The following is a 16,999-nucleotide window of genomic DNA, read 5'->3' as shown; positions in this document are numbered from 1 at the left end:
TGACAGAATAAGGCCCTACAAGTGCAACTGTGCTTTTTGCGAGCGACCAGTCTTTCTGAACGATTGTAGCTAAGACAATCTTCCTGTACCGCGCGCGCGCACGCGTGTACAGGAAGATTGTTGTTGTTGTTGTTGTTGTTGTTGTTGTTGTTGTTGTTGTTGTGTGTGTGTGTGTGTGTGTGTGTGTGTGTGTGTGTGTGTGTGTGTGTGTGTGTGTGTGTGTGTGTGCGTGTGTGTGTGTGTGTGTGTCTGTCTGTGTGTGCGTGTGCGTGTTTGTGTGTGTGTGTGTGTTTTCTTCTGCGTGCACATACAATTTTCCTCCCTCTATCCACACACCTTATTTCTCGCCCCTTTTCACCTTCCCCCAGCGCATGGTAGCAAACTGGTATGCTAATATCTGGTTAACCTGCCAACATTCGTCTTCATCTGTATCTCCATCTCTTTGATAATGTAGCATGAAATGGATACTTGCGAAGCAAGGGAAACGGGAAGAGAAGAAGCTTCAGAAATATAGAAAAAACTACTTCATTAGTTGGACCTAACTCCATCGTAATTAGAGGGGATAGTCTGCCAAGAAAATAATTAGCGGGTGACTTGCAGAAGGGAGAGAAGCACACCACAACTCTGACCCTAGCCGGTTTAGAGTAAGAGTTTCCAGTGATCGCTTTTAACGAAATGGAAATCAAACATACACGTATGTAAACCATAATGGTAGCCGCGACTGTTCTTCATGGTATAGTAATGATTAACGAGAAATACTATAACATAGGAAAAAACGTCACCTTGAAGATTTATGTAGAGCACAGTTAACAAAAAGGATTTAATTAGGTCTGCATATTCTAGCCCTTAGCAACACAGAACACAGCGAAAACTTAATACGATAGTTATTATAGAGTAAGGTGCCGCAAGCAGCATTTTACTTTACATGAACAACGAAAGGTCGTTCAATTGTTCGACACAACCTACTGAAGCAGACAGTCAATGAGGCAAAAGAAAACCGAAGGGGCATTACCTGTAATATTTAACTGATATTTAGTAATTGTGCGACAGTTACACTCAAAGCCAAAATATTGCTTTTGATGCATTACTTGGCTTCATTGTCCGTTGCGTTCATAAGGTTACGCAAAAATGCGTATACGAGCTCTCGATGTGGAACAAGACGCGGGGTGCTGACAACCCCTGTAAAGTTGTTTGCGGCGCGTGGCGCGCGTGTCTCGCACAAAGACCGCATTTCGGGGGTGACAACTATTGAGCGATAGGTGGCGTTGTGTTCGCGAGTGGTGATCACCACTATGATCATCATGGTTGGTAGAGCGGTAGCCCCGGCGGTAACCCCAGGCGGAAGGCAAGCCTTGGTGCCGGGTGAGAGAGTTGAGCAAGTCTCTTTTGGCGTGGAAGGTGGCGCGAACGGTTTCGTACAGCGGTGGGTCTGCCGTGGACGGCACCACGGGATGTCTGCGGTGGGCCCACGTGGTGAGTCAGGCGTTAGCGACGTCGCCTTGTTTGTCATGTTGTTGAGTGTTGTTTACTATTGTGTAAGGATGTCTTAGCGTGTTGATCACGATTGGTGTTATGATACTTCGGCTGACGATATCGCCGGTCGAAAGTAGCTCAATAAATGTGTGTCTGTTGGCTGGGTTAGTGCCCACCATGTCGACTGAGTCCATTTACTCCAAGGGCGTGGCGTTCGCTCGCCAATGGGAGACCCCACAAAGATCAACAGGTGAGGATATGTGGATGGTACAATGACGTCTTACACAAATATACAGCACGGGAAAAGGGGCTTTATGACATGAAATCCGACAGTAATGTGTATGAAACACGCGTTCATTTTGTTAGGTCATCCCTTATCCTCACTCAGAGAGAATCGAGTCTGAAAGAGCGTGACCCACCGGACAGCTTGACGTCCTGTCTCTGCGGACATTCCGGCACGCCCTTTTCGGTGCCGCCGAAATTGGCCGAGTAGATTACGATGCGCAGATTCTTGTGGCAGCGTAGGTTGAGGACATCGTTCTCGCATACTATCCGGTTCGAAAACGTGGCTGCAAGAAAGCGAAAGTTTCTTTGTCAGCACTCAAAAGACAATGCACAGGAAAACCACGGGCACATTACTTTTAATGCTGCTGTCGACATCCAGTGAAAACAACGTAGTGGTACTTTATGGATAAGCACGTGTAACCCTGATAATTAAGGCCAAGGACGTGAGTTCAACTGCCGCCCTTCATTTGGAGGGAAATGCAAAGTCATCTATGTGCTTGGTTCACTTGTTCTGTCACGTCCACCATTTCAATGTGAATCAACGCCTACGTAGGTAGGCCCTACTTCAAGCAAGAATGAATGCAAAGAGTAGCGTGCATACCTATCGCACACTTACAATGATCTTGAAACTGTGCTTTAATTGAGCTCACCAGGTGTTATAATTTTCATCGTCTCCCTACTCCTGATATCCAATAATTTCTTCAGCATTAGTCTAGCCAGTGTCAGACATCGTACGGCACGATTAACGTCACACAAAACTAATCAAACACTCCTCGAATATGAGGTACGTTTTCGTTAGGAAGTCTAGTCTAATACGTGTCATGAGACGATGTCACGATACAAGATGACACGATGTTTAAATGGTTTATTGCTTAAGATCTTGTTCGAGGACCTAGATTAGCAGTACTTGCACTGGCTCCATTCCATGAGCGATCACAAAGATAAATCCAACCTGCATTAGGTGCACACATTTACACACAAATATACACGCAAAGGAATTATAAAACAAGCCACAGTAACGAAATTCTTTCCAACCAAGGTTCACTTCTTAACAACTTTACTTCGTCGAATGTAAGGTCGTAAATAAGTGATTCAGTTATTTTGAAAGCAGTTATTTCTATATTTCACCTCTGCAGCTGTATTGTCCCTACTGGAATGATATACCTGAAGTTAATCCAATATTTCTCCTCATACCGGCTGCACCAGAAAACGCAACAATTTATTGCTCTACATTGCTACGACTTTCAATTGATGAATAATTGCTTTGCTAATATTGTGTGTTTGCTAAGGAAGAAAATGTTTTCAAACAACTTCAAGGTATGAGCGTAGAGACACATACAACGCATATACACAAATCTAATCGAATACGTTATTTTTATACGCAAAATCAGAACGAATACTCTGAGTCAGGCCCATAGTCAGGAATTTTTTTTTTCTGCGAGAGGGGCAGGGGGGGGGGGGGCACCTGTTGAAGGCTTTGAAAATTTATTTTTTATTATTGTCCGCGGTAAAACACACGCTACAACCCTGATTTCAGGGGAAAGAGAGTCGTCCCCAACTCCCCTTTCTCGCCTGCCTACGGGCCTGCCCTTAATACACATCTTACATTAAGCCCGTATATACTGTAGCATTGATAGAACGTGAAGGCTTTGCTTTTAGTTCGGTTTCACCAATAATGATTTATCTAGCGAAGCATTCGAGGCCTGCGTGCCTGGCACTTTAACATGTTCCCAATGAAGTCATGCGGAAATTCTGTCAGCTTCGCCTATCTCTCGGCTAATGCACCAGATAAATATCGCGCACTGTTTTAATAAACTTGAACAACACTACGAAAGTAGAACAAAACAGAATTTAAAAAACAGCACATTCCTGGAACTCCTGCACCGACAGTTTAGAAAGGTAACAAAAATGGCGTTTATATTATCCACGACGTACGATGTATATATCTGCAATTAAAACAGAAAACAGCAGAAAAACAAAAACGCCAGGCATACGCGGAAAGCGCAGAACAGTCACAGCGAAAGCAAGAACAGCGGCCTTTCAGAGCATTTTCAAAACACTCATTGGGTAACTACTGCAAGCACACATGCTTGATGCCCACGGCATTATAATAAATTTTTTAGGGTGGTAGGCCGGCATTTGCTATTCTATTTTTCGTCGTTCTTCTGAGAAGCGTGGTATCCGCTAAACAATTGCAAGGACTTCCGTGCCATTTGTGCATGCACTCGCTTCCGGCGATGACGATTTATGCTTGAAGTGGGTATAAGCCACAGTTAATACATGAACAAAGACAAGCTTTTGTAATGGGTTTGAGCATTGGACGACCCACTCGATACATTATTCGCATTGTGCGACGACCGCGGTTGTTCTTTCGCTGTTTTAAAACGCTTCATAAGTCGAATTAACGTGATTGCTTTCCCGACATCAAGCCTGCCTAAGGCGAGTTTGCCAACAAATCCCAAGCACCGGTGTGGCTCAGTGGTAGAATATTGGGCTAGCACCCAGTGGACCTGTGTTCGAGCCCTACTGTGTCAGTGGAACTAAATTTTTTTAGGGGCGAAGCTCTCTAAGGCGGCGCCCGTTCGTCCCTCGTAGTAGCGCGTAACATGTCTTACGTTTTGACCTGCAAGGTCGTGCCGGTGGGAGATTTCTCCTGTACGTTGTTGAACAGTAAAAAGTTTGCAGCGTGCACGTTAACTAAAAGCCGAATTCCCCTGTATCTCATTCCCCATTAGCAGCCATTGGCATGTACATTGAGCACTATCTGTCAAGAAAGGGTTGCTACGTTATACTCGCTGGGCGTAACCTCCTTGGTTTTAGAAAGATTTAGCGAGCATTGGGCCGCAGTGCCATGAATATAGTGAACTAGAATGTACCATGAACTCGAGATGGTTAAAGGTGGGAAGTAGACACGAAGCGCAAGCCGTAAGAATGTGTGCGTGTGCCACCTCTCGTTTAGTCCTTCGAATGTCCGCTGAATGGCAGTGCTTCTATATGCGGAATATACGATGAAAATTTGCGAGATGGTGGCACACTTAGAGTGTTGACTAGATGGACGAATGGACACACAGACAGATGCATGGACGGACGCATGGATGGCTGCACGGTCGGATGGACGAACGCACGGACGGACGCACGAACGTACGCACGGACGAACGCACGGATGGACGCACGGATGGACGTGCGGACGCATGAACAGAGGCACGCGCGGACGGGCGGATGGACGCATGGACGGTCACACAGACGGACGCATGGACGGACGGAAGCAAGACCGAATGGACGGACGGATGCTTTGCCCCACTCTCCATCATTCACCTCGTGGATATGCTGCCATTTTTTTCTCATTTCATGCGATGTGGCTACGGACACCGGTGATGGCAGCGGACAACTGCGCGTGACCGGACTTGTGATCTCATAACAGCTTTCGCTGTAATAATAAGCAAAATACCACTCAGGCAAAGAGGGAGCCATTTAATGTATCTCAAGAAGTACTCGAGACAAGTTCATCCGCGAAAATGAAACATGCGCTCAAACTGCAAAATGGCAAAAAATGGCCATAAAAACAAAACAAAAACTCTGAAAAATTTTCGCTTCTACTTAAGATTTACCGTACCACTTTCGGCACGCAAGCCTCTCTCGAACGGCAGCAGTGTTTGTAATTAAAGCGACGCACCGTATCATTTACCACGTGCCTTGAATGAAACAGAAAGAAAAACCAATTATATATCACATCCTTCTTTCTAGAGTGGACTAGCATGTTTATATCTTTTTTTACTGTCTTGCACCCAGGGGCTTATTTAGCTGTAAACGAACAACAGCATCCCACCTGTATTCTTACCACTTTATAAATATGTAAAGAAACAAGAACAAAGGCGACTCAAGCATGTTTCAATAAACAAGGAGGGTAGCAATGAACAGCAGCAGAAGAATACGTAGGCTTGGGCAAGTTAATATGACGTACACCGCAAATTTTTGAAAATATCAGAACCATAGTACAGATTGAAGTAGTCGAGTACTACCTTATACGCACGTTCAAGAAATTAATTTTAGCACCTCATTACATGAAGAAATCATGTCATTATATTAAGCAACCACACTCTATTTGCCTCAGTTAATGAAACTGGTCTACAGTGATTTAGAAATGCGTGATTTTGAACAGGTCATTACAATTCATGGGACTACTGGTGAAGTCTTTTTTCTACAAAACAATGAACTATATGTACACTAAAACGGCAAAATGTTAATCGCCATAAAACATATACAGGGACTATACAAAATAAAATTACCTATAGAATGTACACACAATGGAAAGTATTTTGTCAGATATCTTTTCATGTGATGCAGTGTGAAACATATTGCATGAAAAGAGTCGCTCTAGCGCAACAATCACCAATGAGGTCTACCGGGCTAGCACAACCTGTGGCAGCAGCTTCACTACCACCATATTTACAACAGCAACAACATCTATGCAACTACTACTACTACTACTACTACTACTACTACTACTACTACTACTACTAATAATAATAATAATAATAATAATAATAATAATAATGATAATAATACTAATAATAATAATAGTAATAATAATAATAATAATATAATAATAACATTATAATGGATGATGACGACGATGATGATGATGATGAATTGAAGCAGCTAGCACTAAGTCACACAAGGCTGGGTCACACCAGATCTGGTGAAACAGAAGGAGAAGAGAAAGAAAAGAATGAAATAAGTAGATATACCTGAATATGTCACGTGCCGGTTCCCCAAGATAAAAGTTAATGCCACACGGCAAGCTATACTTCTTATACTGAACTATACACGAATATCCTCACATACTTTTTTCTTTCTACGTTCTTTTTTGTGCGTATTACGATATCTATAATTACCTCTTTGTTTCATTCTGTCTTTCTGGCTTGTTCTTTATGTATTCCCTTTCTCTTGCTCTTTCTATGCCTTTGTTTCTCTAACCCCCCACTGCGAGGTTGGTGTCTTGCCTTCCATATTTTTATCTATTTCTTCCGTTTGCTATGTATTCATATATATAATGTTCCTAGAGTTGGCATCATCGCCTTCTATCTTTTCTCCGTTCATTTGTTGCTTTCTAGTTCTTTCTTTTTCTCTATATTGCATTCTCAGCATTTCTGTCCTTTTCTCTATTTTTTACGCTGTTTCTGTTTTCATATATTTCTTTTTTCTACATCAATCTCTCTCTTTGTGTAGCCGGTCTTTAGACTTCTATCTTATTCTTTTTAACTACCTTTTTTTCTATTTCCCCGATTCTGTTTTTTAATATCTCTATCTCTTTATCTCTGTACACGTTCGTCAATCTTTATTTCCCTCATTCTAACCATCACTCTTCTCCTCCTCACAGTCACTTATCTATGGTACGATACGGTACGATAGACATGGATTTTAAATCACGACGGTGCGTTGGACAGGGGGTGACTACATTGATATATAAGGGCTCTTTTTTCTAAATAAAACCTTCAGTTTATAGTAGCGCTGGTTTTGTACCCTTCTTGTCTTTCTCCGTGTGTCAGTGTACGCGAAAAATAAGATACGATACACTCACACAAGCCAGCTCGTCTTTCAATATTACTCAGTCAGTGCTTTTATTACGTGCGCGCGTACTTGACCAAACAGAAAACTGCGAGAGTTAACTCCGATTTCTCGCTCCTTGCCCTCTCCAACAAGCTGTAAAGCAAGTTCACTCACTCGGTCGACACTTGTACGCGACCTCGGCGTACTTGTGAACGCCGGGGCACGGGTCCACCATGAAGGACTTGGCGTCCGTCTTGACAGTGCACTCTTCTTTCTCCCGGCACGCGGCTTCTACCACCTGCGACCGTGTTTTGGCAAAGCAGAACGAATCGGTGACACAGCATTGTCTTACCACATTATCGCTACAGCATCCATCGCATCAGCCTACGAGTCCGTGTTTCGATGTGCTCTTAGGATGGTGAGGGGCTCGTTTTTCTGTGTTTTGACACAATATTAATGAGCTCTAACAGACAATAATGCCAAGGAATGTATAGGGGAAGTTATTAAAACCAATGTATTGTAAATAAAAAAGAATATATATATATATATATATATATATATATATATATATAAAGAGGGCTTTCGAATAATTTTGATAGCTCAATTCTAGAACTAATACTCTCAAAGACAAACAGCGCGAAGTGCGGTATACGAGAAAGTTTGGTAAGAGACCTTCCTTTGTTCCTCGCCTAGTTAGGTTGAATTAGGGCTCACGCTAACCAGACGACCTGACATTTTTTGTCATGTCGGGCTAACCCGGTTCGCCACACGAACGCAAGATGTCCGGTAGGCTGCAGTATTGAACGAACAATACCGAGAACCAGTTTTTTTGGGTAGAGGTCGCTTACAGATGAACTTGCATGGGCGTTACCATCTGGGATGACAAGCAATACGCAATAAGAAAGTGATGAAGAATTGTACATTTGTAAAAAATAACATATGCTGAATGCAATGCGAAATGGTAACAGTCAGTGATACATGTTACATTTACCAACAAAATGTGTTAAGCTGTCAAACCAAACATTTTTCTGCTCTAATGAATGATACACAAGTACGCTTTGCCTTTTCTTATCGACATAACAGTACATGAGTAATGATTGTCGGCTTACAATCAAGAGTTGCTCGTTTCCGTTTTCAATAAAAGGTATTGTGAAATAATTCGTTTTGTGTGAGTAAAATAAAATGACCACGCCGGTAAAAACTTATTGTCAAGTATGATTAACAAATTTATTGCTGGAATGGTAATGACAGCACAATTTTTTTCATAAACAGATATCATAACGTGCATTTTCAACAACAAAGCTCCGCTTGTATACTGCTAGGGTGGCAGTAAAAGAACTGTATTTAAACTGGAGCAGCACCAAGCCCCAATAATAAACGACGACGACCTAATGGAAACGTGGGAGGCCAAGCTCGTCCTTGGGAACCTGGAAGACCAGCGACAACTCATCGCCAGAACCATGAAGGCAGTCGAAGCCAGAGGGTTCCTGGACTAGGGTACCCTCCCACCTTAGGGTGACACCGGGCCTCACTCGAAACACTGTTTCTAAATAAATGTTTATTTCTCTCTCTCTCTTTGGCGTTTGCATAGATGTTTTCGCATGTGCCCACCACAGGTTATACGGAACGTTCTATTTATATTTAAGGCCACTTAAATTTCACGACAATTCAAATCACCTTAGAAAACTCTGTTAGAACAATACAAAACGCTTTAGAACAAGAGGACATACCAGAAGCACTCTGCTTATTTTCCTAAATAATGTGTATTTCCCGTTCATGGACACAAGCACGCACATATATTATACATCAGCCTGGGATCTTAATGTATGCGTAAATATGCAAACCTCAATTAATACAGTTGACAAAATTACACTAAAGTCACTCTTCTAATGTCTATCACGCACAAACAAGGTTCGGTACCCAAATAAATATTACCTGATGAAATATCATTTGCTCCCATTGATAAATGGCAGATATGTTTCACATGGTTGAACTAGCCAGTTGATATGCGCGCTTTTATTTCGAATGTGTAATTTTGGTCCCGGCTTCAGCCGCCTGAGCTTTGTCTTTGCCGCAAGAACAGTTGTTATGCAGGCAAGACAGTTTTACAAAGGAAATAGTGTAGTGAAGTTGTTTCTTATAAATACACTGGAGAGAACTGGTTTTAGTGTCTACGGGCGGTGAAATGCATTACACTTAAACCAGCATTGCAATTATGGGCACAAGATTTTGACAGAACTTCGTTCTTTGGCTCCGTGTCGCCAGTAGCCGCTCTGCCGCAAGACCAAGTCCAGCAAACGTTTGGCAGTTCTACCGCGTCACGTTAACGTTTTAGGTTCCCCTATTCAAACCAGCTCAAGAAGTTCACAATGATTCATTTTTTCTTTCTGGAAAAAAAAACACCAAAACACTACAATAGGCGAAACAACACGTGCTTTCGAATCCACAAGCATAAAGATTGCGTAAATCTGTGCACTTGTATTCAATACCATTGTTCCTGAATAATCGCAGCACCACAGTTTCCCCAAGTTAATTTCTAAAAACTTTATGGTGAGGCCGTCTCGTCAACAAAAAACGAGTTTGCAGCACATGCGCGACTGCAGTTCATCCTATCCGACAAGAGTAAATGCAATTACTAAGGGTGCAGGTTCTTCAAGACGGACTGTTCAAGGTGGACCGTGCGCCTTCTTTTGTAATGTGATGTATAATTCTGTAGAAACATAAGGAAAGCGAGGAAACTAGTTCATTTTTTAGAATACTCTTGAGAAATGAGACCCACAAGCATTCTGAGCACGCGCGTGCATATCTATTACACAAAAAAAAAGTAACTAAAAAGTACAAAGGGCCATGAGCAGACGCCGAACAAGTTGAGATCGAAGCAAATACAGGATCTAATCCGAATCCGCGGTCCCACTAGCGAAGGGGGCTTTCGAATAATTTCGATAGCTCAATTCTAGAACTAATACTCTCAAAGACAAACAGCGCGGAGTGCGTTACGAGGGCGTTTGGTAAGAGACCTTCCTTTGTTCCTCGCCTAGTTAGGTTGAATTAGGGCTCGCGCTAACCAGACGACCTGACATTTTTTTGTCTCACGTTTTCATTCTAGTCGGTTCCTCGCCGCCTTCGCCTCACTTCGGCGACGTCGGACCTGCTTGCACTTTATAGAAGAGTGAGTATTCAGAGAGCGCGAACACGAGAAAAAGAAGATCCACGCACTCAATTGAACAACGCGACCGAAATCTGACAGGTCCTCATGTTAACGGTCTCGACGTGTGTCAGGTTGTGTCTACGCGTCCTTTAACACGCAGCACAGTCACACCCTTTCTTACAATTCGCTAGATCTCTGCTTAACAGTGTGAGTGCTGTCTAAATTAAAATCCAGTTCACCTTAGATCAAAAGAAGGCTGAACTATAATTAGTAGGTATTCGTGCCAAAGCAAGGGGCGCGAGAATGCGGATTCAAGAGAGAAGTCAGGCCAAGGCATACGCTGACTTACCATTCATCTTACACATTATGTTGACACATACAGTTTGCCCATTTGTTTTCTTGTCTACTAGTCACTGTTTGCCTATAGCACCCGCGTTTATGCCCGCAGTGCTAAAAAAACATTGTCGCGTATGCGGACAAATGGACGTTACATCATTCTCGCAGTCGTAAGGTAAAGGGTGTTCCTCCTTGACAAAGTAGTTCACAGTTCACTCACCCTCAGTGCCTCCTTAGCGATGCACTCGACGCTGCCGTTGTATTCTTGCGCCGGTTTCGCGCTCGCAGCGCCCCCTTCTTCGTGTGTTGGCGGCGGGCACAACATGTGGTAGGGCACGGAGCGTCCGTACTGGGCCACGGAAATGGATATGCTCGTATTGCGAAAGCAGCGCAGTTGCAGCTCCTGGCCATCGCACGCGAACTTCTGGAACGTCTTCAGAGTGCCCGAGAGAAGCGCTGCACGAAGAAAAAAAAAGCAGGAAAGGAAATAAAGCAGGAGTCGGAATCTACCCCACCATCAAGTACTAAAGACTTAATAGAGCAGATACATTTGCTGCATCATACGAGTGTGCTTCTGTGTTGAAGTAGATCGACCACGTAATGCGAAGCACGTGTTTAAGATTGAGGATATAATAAAGCCCATATGCAGGGAAAGCCCCGCAAATGCTTGTACGTGTAGGTCATGGACTCTCCGAGAGGCTAGACTTGGTTACTTTATATAATATAGATGCTATACACCCTGCGAGCAATAGTTATCCTCAAAACCAGTTACTTTTGAAGCGAGTATAAATATGTATAAAAATCTAGATCAACACGAACACCTTTACATTTGCACACGCGTCACATTTATTTGTAGGGAGGCTGCGCTGCGGAATACTTTCTGAAATGCCAATTTAGGGAACATCCAATGTGAGATTTCTCGCTTCTCTTGGTCTTTGATAACATACATTTTCTTAGCTTATTATCATTCCCCAAAGAAAAAAATAGAAAGATGACACACATTGCTGGCACACCTTAGTGCAAACTCGACATCAGGGCCAGATCAAATCTCAAACTTCATTTTAAAGAACTGTGCCCTTTCAATTAGCCCATTTCTTACAGCTGTATTCGGAATTCTTTATTGCAGGGTGCATTACCTGATGACTGGAAACGAGCAAATGTAATTCCTATTTTCAAGAGTGGTGACAAGTCAAGTACTTGCAACTATCGGCCCATTTCGTTAACGTGTGTGTCCTGTAAGACACTTGAGCATATTATATACCCGAACTTGGCAAAGCATCTTCAGACTAACAATTTTTTCTTTCCAACACAGCATGGTTTCCGGAAAGGATTTTCCTGCGATACACAACTCGTAGAATTTACACATGACATCGTCGCAACGTTAAATTCCGGTAGCCAAATTGATTGCTTATTTTTATACTTTATAGCAAGGATTTTGACACTGTTACACACTCGCTTCTTTTACTGAAATTATCGTGTCTCAATATATCTGCTAACACACTGGCATGGCTACAAGCTTATCTCTCATGCAGGAAACAATGCACCATCATCGATAGCGCGTTGTCGTCACATGTGGACGTCATTTCAGGAGTGATACAAGGCACCGTCCTGGGGCCGCTTCTCTTTTTGATTTATATGAATGATCTTGCTGAATGCGTGGACAGTCAAGTGAGGTTGTACGCAGATGACTGCTGCATATATCGTGAAATTGAGTGCACTCAAGATTCCGAACAACTGCAGAAAGACCTTGACTCAGTAATAGCATGGTGCAGTACGTGGAAAATGCAGCTTAACGTGTCAAAGTGCTGTGTCGTTAGGTTTACCAAGAAAAAGCAGCCTTTTATCACAAACTAATTTTGGAAAGGATACCATTATTTATGTTAAATGAATGCAAGTATCTTGGCGTTGTCATCAACAGCACACTACGTGGAATGATCATGTTCGCATGGTATCAGTTAAAGCCAGTCGCGTGCTGAACTCCTTACGCCGCAATTTCAGAACCGCCCCCTCTGTTCTTAAACAGGTTCTTTACGTGTCAAATGTACGCCTGATTTTAGAATATGCTTGCACTGCCTGGGACCCGGCCACAAAGTTAAATATTGATGCATTGGAGCGCATTCAGAAACGTGCCGCCTGGTTTGTGACGGGTGATTACTACTTCACCGGAAGGTCTAGCGAAATTGTTAGTTCACTTGGTTGGCCGTTACTCTCCCAAAGGCGTAAATTTATCAGGCTATGTCTTTTGTATAACCTAATAAACGACAAAACTGGGATCGATAAAAACAAATACATCAGACCACCAACATACATCTCATCACGACGGGACCATCCTTTGAAAGTGTGTGAATATATGAGCCGAACATAAACGTATGCAAATACGTTTTTTCCTAAAACTATTCACGAATGGAACAGTCTTCCAAAAAACATTGTGACCGCCCCTTCCACACCGTTTCCTTCCCTTTTAAAGGAGTATGTGGTGACACAATGATATTGTATGCTGCGACTTAGGTATTTTTGATTTGTTTTTATTTGTTGAGTGCCGTGCAATTCAACTTGTCCCCACTGATTTAAATGTACTTTGAATTTGTAAACCCCCCTACAACAATGCCACCAGAGGGCGCTGTAGGTGTAAGTATAAATAAATAAACAACACACCTCCTGTTCATTACATAAAGGAAAAAATAATTTTGACCTCTCAACTTTGAAAGTTTACTTAGAAGCAAAAAAAAATTTAACACGATAATAGATCTCAGTTCATTCCGAAAGTTCCGAACCCGCACGCTCGGCGGGGTTGTTTAGACGACGACGAAAATAAAACTCTTGCAACATACTTGCCCAAAACACCCTGTCAGCTACAGTTTGGCACAGCTTTCACATTTCGTTCGATTAACCGCGAGTTCTCTGCGGCCATGCACGCTTCTCTCCCCAAAACTTCCTTGTGGTCCCGACATCTCGCGACAGAAATGCGCTACAAACGAACAACGTGTAACATGCAAGCCGTTCCATAATCGCAAGCTCCTCGCCTGCTCACGTGTTTGCCTGACAAACATTGAGACTTCCGCGAGGCAGACCGGCGGAAATAGGAAGGTGGGGACGAAAAAGGAAGAGAAAATGGAACGAAAACACGGGGAACAGCATCTGCCCTTCCATCAAGGCCAGGGTGCGCATGAGCGGCGGGTCGCGGGCATGATCGAGCATGTGTATTCCCCGCGATGCCAGAGCCGTGGCCGCTCAATCCGACGCACGCCTGCCCCGTTCCGTCTTGGGGCAGGACCTTACGACGACGGCACGCGCGTATGTGCGTGTATGTATGCTTTTGCGTCTTCGCCGGCTGGCGGCAAGGAAAAAAAAAACTCGTAAAGCAGCACGTGTTAAAATCCCCGGGAAATTGAACAGAAGGTAAATAACGGAGCTCGGAAGCCAGGGGAACGCTATAGTTCAAGGTTTTCTATAGCGCGAACGTGCGCCCGTGGCTCGAAACTGATGTCGAACCGCGGCTGGGGAGTCTGGTTTATCGCTCAAGCAGAAAGAGAGAAAGAGAGGGTGGTGTACCCGTACATGCTATATTAAGCCACCGAGGAGGACTCCGGCGTAGTACGTACACAAGCAGATAACTTAAGGGCGCAAGGCCGGCACTGGCCTTTAGGGAACGCGAATGTTTGGATGCTGCACTCAAAAAAAAAAAAAAAAGAAACGCGCTGCAAGGCAGGCCGATAGTGCGCGTGTATGCGTCGTGCATGAAACGCTCTCGCCGCTATTTACAAACTTTTACTACCACTCGCTTGAGCCAGGCAAAAGAAAAACGCAAAACCTGGAAGAAAAAAGTATCTGGGAGAGGCTAAAACACGTGTAAAAGTGTTTCGTGCGTCAACCGCGTGTGCCAAGATGCGAATGAAGTCCACGTGGACTGCTGCTGCTGGCTGTGCACAACGTAAAAAATTAAGATGTAGCATGTGAAATTGTTTTCTTAAGCTTTAAACTCACAACCTTCCCTTTGCTAGTACTGTAATTCCTTGGATATCGTTGTTTTGTAGCGAGGCATGCATCCGCATGTGACAAGAGACTCCAACTTTCTTTTTTTCTTTATTTGCGTAGTCGTGGTATATTTGCGTACTATTTGTATGAGTTACTACACGTAATTTTATCGTTCACGTACGCTCCCTTTCACTACTTCTTTTTTACGATCGTAAAGGAACACGTAAAAGAATGCTGAACAGCTTCTACATAAATCAAACACCAGCGGCATCTCCACACACCTCGCCGCAACAAACCAGACCAAGCGGGCGTAGAAGCAAATGTCAGGTGTCTCATGTTGTACCAGTACAGAACACCCCCGGCAACTTACACCACCCGCACAGTAGCGAGTGTGCCTAGATGCCACCTCGGCGCTGACACCACTTAGGAAAAGCGCACCGCGGAACACGTGACGGAGTCACGCCGTTTATGGCCGCAGCTGCGACCTGTCAGTGTTGAGTTGCGGGACCTGTCAACTCCGCAGCGCGCCTTCTCTGAGCGAATGCCTCAATGCCTTTTAGGGACTTTTTCGAGCGCGCCATCGAGTTTGACGTACGGGCTTTTGGGCGAACACGAATAGTAATCTTTCTCGCGCCTTTTGTTCTAATTACTAGCTCTAATTAGTAGCCATAATTAGTCACCCTGAGTAGTACTAATACCGGTCAAATGTATTTTTGAGACGACATCATCACTGAACGCGACCAAGGAACTCCTAAAGTTTCTCGGAGAAATCGATTCGAACAAGTGACTGTAACATCGACGTCTCGTATCACGCGAGCGTGATGGACATGTAACTGACTGCACGTTTTTCTGCGTCTGTCGTGTTATCTTTCTCTCTGTTTCCACTCTTTTCTCTACCTCTATCAATCTCCCCCTTCCCGCTCTCCCATGTAGGGTAGAAAACCGGCTTTCCAGGTCCGGTTAACCTCCCTGCATTTCCCTCTGTAACATTTCTTCTTCTGAGTAGCCCTCTGCCTTTTACTGCACGCTTAAGCACTATAGAATGGTGAGTTTCGTAACCTAAACCCACAGTTCAAGCTTTCAGCTCACTGCTATGTATATGACACCATGGCGGATTAACAAATTAATGCCCAGACGCTGCGAAGGCACGGCTCTTGCGCAAAGCCTCACTGGAGCGTCGTCACGAGGGTAAATAATGTGGAAGCGACTGCCGTATATTTTGGGAGCTGCTGATTTTTCTCGGAATACGGAATATCAGGCTGACTGTTATCACTGCAGGAAACGGAAGGAGGGTAACCGGTGCAGTCTTTAACGTGACATTCGCATGGCAGCAGCAAGTTTTCAAAACAGTGAAAAAAAACTTAAAAAAACAGATTTCGGGTATGGCGATGGAGTGCTGTCTTGAGTCACTGCAGAAAAAAAAGGGGGTTTTTTTTGCACCACGTCTAATCTTCTTTAAATATTTTTGTATAGTTTGACAAAATTACGACAGAAGCAACATTATGACTTCACAAATGATTTACTGTATACGGCATTTGAAACTGAAATTCCTTTCCTCGTGCTATATGCCATTGTAAAATCGTCATGAAAGCACGAATTTCATTTGCAACCGTGCCTGCGCTCCCGTTGTAAAATAGCCGGACAATCGCTCAAACTGCGCTTTCCTTTTTCTCCTCGGGTCAGGCTTTCATTGACGCTCTCAGCGCTACCTTGCAGTGGGTCCTGATACTTTTCCTTACTCCCGTGTTTTCTTTAAAAGCGCCAGTTCGCATAATTTGCCGGCATCGCGTGCCTCGATATTTGCTAACTTTTGCGCGCGCACTTTTTTCACCACTCCTTAGGCTGCGCGGCGATTTTCGACATCCCTCATCTATTTCTCGGTTCTTGCGCCTCCGAGAGAGAGAGAGGGGGGCACTTCTTCATATAAAGCGTCGGGCCTAAAGAACGCCCAGTACCATTAATCACGAGTGGACCCTGGAGAGATGTATACGCGAAGCTTGAGAGCAAGAGAGAGAGAGAGAGACAGACAGAACTAGAGAGATGGAGTCCCGGTGGAGAGTGCAGGGCTAAGGGGTAGGCGCTCTCGAGGCCTATGGCTTAGCCTTCGCAAAGCTTTTTTTTTTCCTTCCCCCTCTACGACTTTCACTTCCATGCAGAGTGGAGGAGAGAAGACCGAGGACCCCCGACACCTCGGAGAAAGTACATTTATTAGAACGCCCCCTGGGAACAGGC

The 16,999-nt window shown here is 43.9% G+C and overlaps 1 protein-coding gene across 1 annotated transcript in view; it reads right to left on the bottom strand.

The window, feature by feature from the left end:
* Positions 1-16,999, bottom strand: part of LOC119174508 (protein eva-1) — a 285,300-nt gene that overhangs the window by 14,143 nt on the left and 254,158 nt on the right. Inside the window, exons 2-4 of the mRNA XM_037425440.2 lie at positions 11,013-11,248; positions 7,483-7,606; positions 1,893-2,042 (exon numbers count right to left, since the gene is read on the bottom strand). Of these exons, the coding sequence (XP_037281337.2) occupies positions 1,893-2,042; positions 7,483-7,606; positions 11,013-11,248 (510 nt within the window). The remainder of the gene's footprint in view (positions 1-1,892; positions 2,043-7,482; positions 7,607-11,012; positions 11,249-16,999) is intronic.

This window comes from Rhipicephalus microplus, chromosome 5 (genome assembly GCF_043290135.1).
Source record: "Rhipicephalus microplus isolate Deutch F79 chromosome 5, USDA_Rmic, whole genome shotgun sequence".
Lineage (NCBI taxonomy): Eukaryota > Metazoa > Arthropoda > Arachnida > Ixodida > Ixodidae > Rhipicephalus > Rhipicephalus microplus.
This window is presented reverse-complemented; position numbering and strand designations above follow the sequence as displayed.